The sequence below is a fragment of the Numenius arquata genome, chromosome 6 (assembly GCF_964106895.1).
Source record: "Numenius arquata chromosome 6, bNumArq3.hap1.1, whole genome shotgun sequence".
In the NCBI taxonomy this organism is placed as follows: domain Eukaryota; kingdom Metazoa; phylum Chordata; class Aves; order Charadriiformes; family Scolopacidae; genus Numenius; species Numenius arquata.
In genome coordinates this window covers 67,265,670-67,275,423 of record NC_133581.1, presented here as the reverse complement: position 1 = coordinate 67,275,423, position 9,754 = coordinate 67,265,670, and the positions used below count along the sequence as shown (strand labels likewise).

The 9,754-nt window shown below is 57.4% G+C and overlaps 1 protein-coding gene across 3 annotated transcripts; it reads left to right on the top strand.

Moving 5' to 3' along the window:
* Positions 1-608: 608 nt before the first annotated feature.
* Positions 609-9,391, top strand: FRMD6 (FERM domain containing 6). 3 transcript variants are annotated; one of them, XM_074149282.1, is made up of 13 exons: positions 609-707; positions 1,454-1,544; positions 1,795-1,874; positions 2,626-2,702; positions 3,365-3,551; positions 4,381-4,536; positions 5,378-5,443; positions 5,528-5,596; positions 6,095-6,269; positions 7,131-7,466; positions 7,583-7,708; positions 8,896-8,987; positions 9,107-9,391. In XM_074149282.1, exons 1-13 carry the CDS (start codon positions 609-611, stop codon positions 9,389-9,391), a joined length of 1,839 nt encoding a protein of 612 aa, XP_074005383.1. The 3 variants fall into 3 exon arrangements, with proteins under 3 accessions (XP_074005383.1, XP_074005382.1, XP_074005381.1); XM_074149281.1 differs by having other exon boundaries at positions 1,795-1,910; XM_074149280.1 differs by having other exon boundaries at positions 1,795-1,937.
* The last annotated feature ends 363 nt before the right edge of the window (positions 9,392-9,754 follow it).

Sequence of the window (9,754 nt, the reverse complement as noted above, 5' to 3'; positions counted from 1 at the left end):
GGTATGGATTTAGGCAAAGGCTGGGAAATGGCAAGAGAGGGCAATTCCCGTCTGGAAATCACTGATAGTGATTTTGGGTTTTAGTGTTTACGGGTGTTGTTTTATTTAACCCCCATAAAGAGCTGGAGATGGGGGGATCGATGCTGGAAGGAACGGGGGGGTCCTGCCATGGGCAGCAAAACCTCCCCCGCCACCGTGCCGCTCCTCTCCCGCGGTTCCCAGCAGATAAACTTTTGTTTTTTTAAAAAAAATTATGCCAGGAAAGCTTTTCCTGAGGTTTTTCTGAACCCGAGCTGGGAGAATAAAACTGCTGGCTCAGGTTTTTTTGGGCTCGGCTGCCATCCTGCGCTGCCCTAACCGCGGCGCCGGAGTTGGGATGAGGGGTGGCCACGGTGGGGTGTGCTCGGGGGGGGGGGTTGGGGACACCCCGCTCCTGGGGGGACATGGTGATGGGTGGGAAGGATGCCCGCATCGGGCTGTGGGAAGCCAGGGGTGTCATACACGGAGCTTAATCCCTGTTTTGCCCGCAGGGATGGCGCCCGTGGGGACCGAGGCCGCCCCGGCCCGCTGGTGAGGTGCCCCCCTGCCCACCCCGAGCCCGGACCACGATGAACAAACTGACCTTCCACAACAACAGAGTCATGCAGGACCGCCGCAGCGTTTGCATCTTCCTCCCCAACGATGACTCCCTCAACATCATCATCAACGTAAGGTGGCCAGGGAAACCCCCCGAGCACCGACGTGTTCATCACACCCAAGGGCTTGCAACCCGGGGTGGGGTGGTGCATTTGCAAGCGCTGGTTTTAATTTTGAGCCCGCCTGCTCTCGCCCTGATGGGGAAATCACACAAATTATTCCCCCTGAATAATTATTCCCCCTCAGCCTGAAGGCTGAGGCAGGGTTTTAGGCTCTCCCGCTTCTTCTTGGCTCGATGTGCTGCTGGCAGAGCCATGATTTTCGGCAGGTGACCTGCTGTGTGCCATCCCACGGGGTGGCATGAGGAGGAGCGGGCAGTCCTTCCTCCTCTGGTCCTTCCTCCCCGCATCCATTGTGGATGACGATTTGGCCTCGTGTGCCCCAGCGAATAAACAGGAAGGGGATTTAGCTGTGTTATTCAATATATTTTATATTTTTTTTAATTCACCACCACCCAATATTCTGTTTTCTGTCCCCAAAGCCACCTCCCCAGCACCAGGCTGGTTGCAGCGAGGTGTCCACCATCAGTCATTACTCTTGAGTTGCCCCGTGGTCCCCATGCATCCCATCCCTGCACCCCAGGGTGGGACCCTGCTTTTGGGGACTTCCACGTTGGCCCCATGGAAAAATGAGCCCTGCAGCCCAGCCTGTCACCCCCAAGTCCTGCTTGGGGACCTGGTGGGGGGCTTTGGTGCCACCTGCCTGGCTCAGGTGGGTGTAGATGCAGCGGGGACCACATGTACGGGTTTTTTTACAGGTGAAGATTTTGTGCCACGAGTTGCTGGTGCAGGTGTGTGACCTCCTGAGGCTGAAGGACTGTCACCTCTTCGGGCTCAGCGTTATCCAGAGTAAGTCAGGGGCTTATGCCATGGGTTGGGTGCCCATGGCAGGTCCAGCGTGACGCCATCGGGTTGGGGTGCGTGTTTGCCCGAAGGTGGGTGCAAATTTATCCAACCCTTTGGTGGCCACTCCTTAGGTGACAAGGAGGTTACAAACCCCCCCAAAACCACCCACTGATGGGTTGGGGGGGACAGGGCAGGGCTTGGTGGGATGCAGGGGACACACGGGGGATGCTGATGCCACCTCTGTCCCACCCAGACAATGAGCACGTGTACATGGACCTGGCCCAGAAACTCTACAAGTACTGCCCCAAGGAGTGGAAGAAGGAGGCCAGCAAGGTCAGCGGTGAGGTCTTGCATGGAGAGCTGACGGCAGTAAGGCCACCTCTGTCCCCAACGCAGGTCACTTCCAGGACACGGGAACGCAGCCGAGGGGTGGCGGAGGGGGGGGGGGCTGTTGGCCAGCGTGGGGCTTGGCGGGGGCAGGAGTGCAAAATGAATAAAACCTGGATGATACTTGACGGCTGTCACCCCAAATGCCACCATGCCACACGTCTTCCACGCTTCTCCACCCTGGAGCTGTAATTCTTTTTTTCTTCCCTTGTTTCCTTCTACTTCAACAGAATTTTTAAGGTGTCCTTTTCTTCCAGTTTCTAAAATGAAGCGTTTGGGTTTTTTTACCCCACCCCACCCCCCCCCAAGCACCTTTTAATTATTTCAGTACAACGTGCCAAGGGGGTTGGTGTGAAGGCTCCAGTGCTGGTGCTGAGATGGGGACTGGTGGGTGATGGGCTGGGGAGGGGCAGTGGCGGTGGTGGGGGGGCTGCAGACCCCTGGTGGGGGTGTCTCAAACCCAGCCGCCTGCTTCTTTAAGTCCAAATCCCCTTCGCGTTTCAGCATATTGGGGGGAAAAAATGGGTGTCAAAATGGAATTCAGGAAAAAAAGGCTTTTGGTGTGAGTGAGTGAACTCTTCCCTGTTTCTTTCACCCTGGGGGGGGTAAGAGGGTGGCCATGACGGACCCCGAGGCGAGGGGCCAGGGCGCGATGCCGGGGTCTCCACAGGAGCCCTGAATATCTTCTCCATTCCAGGGGATCGACCAGTTTGGCCCCCCCATGATCATCCACTTCCGAGTGCAGTACTACGTGGAGAACGGCAGGCTGATCAGGTAGGGGCCACCCGCCCGTCCCCAGGGTGGTGGGCAACCAGCCGGGGCCAGCGGCTGGTGGGGGAGCACCCTGGGGTGCCCCCGGCTTGGACATCACTCCTGGGGCTGCACAGCCTCGGGATGCTGCGGGATGGATGCTCCTCCCTTCTGCTGGGGCTCTGTGGCTGGGTACCAGAGGCAGGCGGGGAGACAGTGCTCCCGACCAGTGATGACAAAGCTTTTTGGGGGAGCCGGGGACATCACATGTAGGGTTTTGTCACACCTTAACCCTTTGTCACAGCCTGATTTTAATTCACGCCCGTGCTTGTGGCTGGGTGGGAACTTCAGGTCCTGTTTCAGGGAAAAAATGATTTTCAGGGTCTTGGGCACTTGGGGACACGGTGGCATCTGCAGCCACGCAGGGATGCTTTTTTGAGGGGGGTTATTCCACCCGCGGGAGGCAGTGGCTGGACATTTCAGCCCAGTTCTGCACCACCTCACATGGGAGCCCCGGCTTTAACGACCAGGGAGGGGAAAAGGGTGCAAACGACTCGGCACCCAGCCCTGCTCCCTCCATAAGAGCTTTGCAGTGGGGGGAAGGAGCTGGAGTTGGTCCAGGTCATGGGTGGGTGTCCCATTGGCTCCTTTCTCCTTCCCTCCTTTCTCCTCCGCTCCCCCCGCAGCGACCGGACGGCACGTTATTATTACTACTGGCACCTGCGGAAGCAAGTGCTTCATTCCCAGTGTGTCCTGCGGGAAGAAGCCTATTTCCTCCTCACCGCCTTCGCCCTCCAAGCCGACCTGGGCGACTTCAAGCGCAACAAGCACTACGGGAAGTACTTCGAGCCCGAAGCCTATTTCCCCGCCTGGGTAAGTGCCCCGCGTTGTGGTGGTCCCTGCCTCTAAGCACGGGTGAACCCCCCCAAATTTTAAACTGAAAGAGGGGAGATTGAGATGAGATCTGGGGAAGAACTTCTTTGCTGTGAGGGTGGTGAGACCCTGGCCCAGGTTGCCCAGAGAAGCTGTGGCTGCCCCATCCCTGGAGGGGTTCAAGGCCAGGTTGGAGGGGGCTTTGAGCAACCAGGTCTGGTGGGAGGTGTCCCTGCCCAGGGCAGGGGTTGGGACTGGGTGGTCTTTAAGGTCCCTTCCAGCCCAAACCATTCTGTGATTCTATGATGCTGATGATGCTGAGCTGCTCGGAGGCTTCGATCCCACTGTCTATGTCATTGGTGAAGATACTGAACAGTACTGGTCCCAGTACGGACCCCTGAGGGACACCCACTTGTCACGGGTGGATGCTGGCAAGGGGAAGATTAGTGGAAGTTGTGGGCTCCATTGCCTGCTTTATGTGCTTTCTGGGGTTTGCCCCAAATCTACTACCGTCTCTTTTTGTTGTGTGTGTCACTGAGGAGTGATGACCTCAGGGCCGTGTCCCCAGCCATGCAGGCACCCTGTCCCTGGCTCTCCCTGCCCTGGACTGGGCATCACCAGTGGTGGGAGCTCCATGGGATGGGCACACAGAGCAAACACGCACTTCCCACTGGGAAATGCTGGGGGCGAGAAGCTGTGGGCTGCTGTATTCATTTTACTTTTGCTTGCAGCTCTAAAAATGAGCTGCCTTTTTCCTGGAAATTGCCGCTGCCCGGGAGCGACGGGGCTGGCAGCTCCCCTGGACCGGCTTCTCTTCTCCTCCAAACAGGTGGTTGCCAAGAGGGGCAAGGACTACATCCTCAAGCACGTCCCCAACATGCACAAGGATCAGTTTGCCCTGACGGCCTCCGAAGCCCATCTCAAGTACATCAAGGAGGCCGTCCGGCTGGACGACGTGGCCGTGCACTACTACAGATTGTACAAGGTACATTCCTGCCAATTTTCCATGAATTATGGAGAGGCGAGAAGTTTGCCGGGGGTGCGGGGAGGCAGCCACGAGGTTTTAGGGATCTTATTTTTTCACTATTCCTCTCCCTAAGAAATATACGCTGGGTTTTTTTCTCCCAGCAAAGAGATTTGTTTGCTGGGAGCTGGTGCTTCACAACCCGTTTTGTAACATCCTTAAATTAAAGAGGAGAAGTTTGCCTTTGGGAGAACACAGGGAATGGCAAGTACGGAGAGCAGCTGAGCACGACAAGGGGGTACATTGTCAAAAAGGGCTGTAAAAAAAAAAAAAAAAAAAAATATATATATAAACCCTTATTTCCAGGGAGATGTGCGTGGGGGACATTGGCCACGTGCGTGGCCAGCGCCACCCGTGCTGCTGCGGGCAGGGTGGGCTGTCCCACTGTCACCCTTCTCTGCCCCGCTGTCACCCGCTCTGTGCCGGTGATGGAGCAGGTTGGGCTGAAGCGTAAAAGTGCCCCAGCTCCGTTTCTGAAAAATCCTTCCGTGTTTTCTGAGGTTAAACTGCTTTTCCAGACCCTCATGCTGGGGCGTTTCTGGGTGGTGAGGGGGTGGCTGGTCCCTGGGGGTGAGACTAGAGGATGCGACCGGGCAGTGTGTGTGCATTATTAATTAAACAGTTAGACCTAATGATCTTAAGGGTCTTTTCCAACATAAATGGGGCACCTACTGCCTGCGGCTGTTGTTGTTGCACAAGGGATGGGGTGATTAGAGGAGGATATCTGGGCTAGAGGGGGCAGATTTATCCACTTCATGCTGCAAATCTTGTATTTAAAAGCATCTCTGTTTGTTTTCCTTAGGACAAAAGGGAGGTGGAAGCCTCCCTGACGCTGGGGCTGACGACACGGGGCATCCAGATCTTCCAGGTAGGCGGCTGAGCGAGGGTGATGGCTCAGCTCCCTGCCCGCCGCTGGCATCCTCAGCTGAGACCATCCCTCCTCTTTTTACAGAACCTGGATGAAGAAAAGCAGCTGCTCTATGACTTCCCCTGGACAAACGTGGGGAAACTGGTGTTTGTGGTGAGTGCCACCATCCCCAGGCGGAACATCTCTGCCCGTGTCGCTCCTGGGCTCTGATTTAGCGTGGGGTGGTGTCACACAGACCTCAGGCTGGGGGGTACATAGAATCATAGAATGGTTTGGGTTGGAAGGGACCTTAAAGATCATCCAGTTCCAACCCCCTGCCCTGGGCAGGGACACCTCCCACCAGACCAGGTTGCTCAAAGCCCCCTCCAACCTGGCCTTGAACCCCTCCAGGGATGGGGCAGCCACAGCTTCTCTGGGCAACCTGGGCCAGGGTCTCACCACCCTCACAGCAAAGAATTGCTTCCTGAGATCTCATCTCAATCTCCCCTCTTTCAGTTTAAAACCCTTCCCCCTCGTCCTATGGCTCCCCTCCCTGATTAAGAGTCCCTCCCCAGCTTTCCTGGAGCCCCTTTAGGTGGGCTGCAGCAGGGACTTAGGGAGAATTAGAGCATTTTTCTCTCTGGGGCTGATGTTCCCCCTTCTCTCACGCAGGGCAAGAAGTTTGAGATCCTGCCGGATGGGCTGCCCTCGGCCAGGAAGCTCATCTACTACACGGGCTGCCCTCTGCGCTCCCGCCACCTCCTGCAGCTGCTCAGCAGCAGCCACCGGCTCTACATGAACCTGCAGCCCGTCCTGCGCCAGGTCCGCAAGCTGGAGGAGAACGAGGGTAGGTGCCCCCACCCCAGGGTGCAAATCCCACCCCTGCCAGGCTCCCACATGGCTTTTTCTCCCCGTACGAGCGCCTGGTCCTTGTGCCAGCCTTGTGGGGGTGGCTGTCCCCATGTCCTCCTCGACTGTGTGTTGGTGCACCGTGATCCTGCCTGACAATCAGACCCTCTCCTGGTGGGGCTGGGTGCCCACAGACACCCCCCCCCGGCTGCTTAGGGGTGGGCACTAGCCCCATGGCAGCCCCTGGTGGCCCAGTTCCTCCCAGTGCCCCAATACAGCGCTTCCCAGTGCCCCATGTCCCATCTCCAAGCTCAGAAAGCCCTTGTGCAAACTTAAGATCTTCTTCCTCATATTCCTCTTTCCCCTCTTCATATTCCTCTTTCCCCTCCTCATCTTCTTCCTCCTCTCCTCTTCCTCCTCCTTCTTCTTTCTCCTCCTCCTCTTCCTCCTCCTCTTCTTCCTCCTCCTCTTCTTCCTCCTCCTCTTCTTCATCCTCCTCTTCTTCATCCTCTTCCTCCTCCTTTTCTTCGTCCTCTTCCTCCTCTTTTTCCTCCTCTTCTCCCTCCTCATCTCCTCCCTCTTCTTTTTTTCCCTCCTCCTCCTTCTCATTTTCTTCCTCCTCCTCCTTTTCCTCTTCTTCCTCCTCTTCCTTCTCCTCATCTTCCTCTTCTCCTCCTCCTTTGGAGCAGAAGAGCACAGCAGGTTTGAGGCTCCTCACCTCACCATCCCCAAATGTCACCAGGACAGGGCGGGCTCCTGGTGTGCCACCCCACTGGGCTTGAGTGACAGTGCCCCTGGGTACCGGGGGGGACACCACGGGGGCACGCCGTGTGGTGACGGCATTCCACTGGCCTCGCAGAGAAGAAGCAGTACCGTGAGTCCTACATCAGCGACACTCTGGACCTGGACATGGAGCAGCTGGAGAAGCGCTCGCGGGCCAGCGGCAGCAGCGCCGGCAGCATCCGGCACAAGCGCCTCTCCCGGCACTCCACCACCAGCCACAGCAGCTCTCACACCTCGGGCATCGAGACCGACCCCAAACCCAGGGAGATGGGGCCCGAGGATGGCTTCTCGGGCGCTGGCGCCCACCGCAAGCTGAAGACCTGCAGCTCCATGACCAGCCACGGCAGCTCCCACACCTCCGGGGTGGAGAGCGGTGGGAAGGACCGGCTGGAGGAGGACTCCCAGGATGATGGTGAGACACCAGCTGAGCATGGGCTTTCCAGCTTGGATCTCAGCAGCTATTTTGGAGTTGGAGGGTGCTCTGGAGGTGCATGTCAATGATTTGTCCCACCTCCTCCCCGCCTGCAGAAATCGAGATGCTGGTGGATGACCCCCGGGAGCTGGAGCAGGCTGGGGAGATGGAGGTGAGCCCCGACATGTGCGTCTACATCACGGAGGACATGCTGCTCTCACGCAAGTTCAACGGGCACTCGGGTAAGGCGGCGGACGCTTTTATTTCCAATTCCCCAATGCCAGTCACACCTTTGGGGTTCGCCAGAGAGAAATTATCCCAAAGTGTCCATTTGGGACCCCGGGAGAAGCCATTCACTCAGTGGGTTGACGGAGAGATGGAGTAAATTTGGTGGAGCTCTGAAAAGAAGGGGTTGCCCAGGAAAGGTGCAGGTTTTCCTCGGAGCAGGGCTGATGCTCCCTGCAGCTGCCCCATGGCCGGCCAGGGTGTTTGAAGATGCCAAGGGATGGACATAATTTCGGCGACGTTCTCAATTGCTGCCCCCAACTCTCGTTTTCATGACGACCCCTCGCTCGTTCCCCTGAGCACGGGTGCTGTTATCACACGTGTGAGCCTGACTTCTCTGGAGCTGTGCCTGCGCCCAGAGTCATCCACATTTCCAGCTCCGTGCTGGGTGCTACTGGGAGGTCTCTGGGGTGCCAGGCTCCCTGGGGATGGCTTTGGATGCCATTTTGGTGCAAATTTGGGATGCTTTGTAGGTAAAGGCGGTTGCAAGCGGAGCCATTGGGTCAAAGGCTCCAGTTTTGGGCCCCTCATGACAAGAAAGACATTGAGGGGCTGAAGTGAGTCCAGAGAAGGGCAACGGAGCTGGTGAGGGGTCTGGAGCACAAGTCTCGTGAGGAGCGGCTGAGGGAGCTGGGGGTGTTCAGCCTGGAGAAAAGGAGGCTGAGGGGAGACCTTCTCACTCTCTACAACTCCCTGAAAGGAGGGTGTAGAGAGGTGGGGGTCAGTCTCTTCTCCCAAGGAACAGGCGATGGGACAAGAGGAAATGGCCTCAAGTTGATCCAGGGGAGGTTTAGGATGGATATTAGGAAAAATTTCTTCACCAAAAGGGTTATCAAGCATTGGAACAGGCTGCCCAGGGCAGTGGTGGAGTCTCCATCCCTGGAGGTTTTTAAAAGCTGGGCAGCTGAGGGATATGGGTTGGTGGTGGTTTTTGTCAGTGTTGGGTTGATGGTTGGACTCGGTGGTCTTAAAAGTCCCTTCCAACCTGAATGATTCTATGGTTCCAAAGGCACCCTATTGAGCTGAGGGTGCCTTCACCCCAAAGCAAGAGGAAGCCCCCAGAAGCTGCACACATGGATCCCAAGAGAGCTGAGAAGCCTCGAAATAATCTTCGCACCCTCTTCTTCCTCTCTCCCCCATGCAGGACTTATCGTGAAAGAGATCAGCTCCTCAACTTCCAGCTCCTCAGAGACAGTGGTGAAGCTGCGGGGCCAGAGCACCGACTCCTTACCCCAGGTACGTGATGCTGGTGGGGCTCTGGAGAAGCCGAAAGCCCTGCTGGTGCCAGGGGGTTGTATTTCCCCGACCCCCTTGTCTCCTCGGCGGGTCCTGAGCCCCCTCTCTGCCTTGCCCAGACGACATGCAGGAAACCGAAGACCTCGACGGACCGGCACAGCCTGAGCCTGGATGACATTCGGCTCTACCAGAAGGACTTCTTGCAGTTGGCCAACCTCTGCCAGGACACGGCCCAGAGCTACACCTTTGGCTGCGCCCACGGGCTGGAGGAGGAAGGGCTCTATTGCAACGGCTGCTTGGCCCAGCAGTGCATCAACATCCAGGAGACCTTCCCCGTCAAAAGAACCAGCAAATACTTCTCGTTGGATCTCACCCACGATGAAGTCCCCGAGTTCGTTGTCTGAGGACCTCAGCGGGGGGAGGCTGGGGCTCCCTGCCCTTCATCGGGGGCCGTCAACGCCGCCTCATCCCCCACTGTTCCCTGCAAACGGAGGCCATGGAAACCAGGGCACTCGGAGGATGGCCCCGACGGCGGGTGGGATGGAGAACGCCGGGTATGGCGGAGTCCCACCGGCGAGGTCCCCCAGCGTCCTTCCTCCTCCGGATGAGTTTGTGCCAAACACAAGTTGTCTTATTTCCACTTGGAGAAGCGCAATTCGTTTGGGCTAGCAGAAGCCAACCCGTGTTGAGGTGGCCTCTTCTCCTCCTTGCCCCCATCCTCAGTGCTGCTGGTGGCTCCAGAAGTGGCTTGGTGGCCACCGACGCCA

What these genes read in the sequence shown, in the direction of transcription:
- FRMD6 (XM_074149280.1), top strand. Translation starts at nt 609, where the DNA reads ATGAACAAACTGACCTTCCACAACAACAGAGTCATGCAGGACCGCCGC. An exon ending in AAGCCTATTTCCCCGCCTGG is followed by an intron (nt 3,552 to 4,380) that starts GTAAGTGCCCCG and finishes TCCTCCAAACAG; the next exon opens with GTGGTTGCCAAGAGGGGCAA. An exon ending in GCACCGACTCCTTACCCCAG is followed by an intron (nt 8,988 to 9,106) that starts GTACGTGATGCT and finishes TGCCTTGCCCAG; the next exon opens with ACGACATGCAGGAAACCGAA.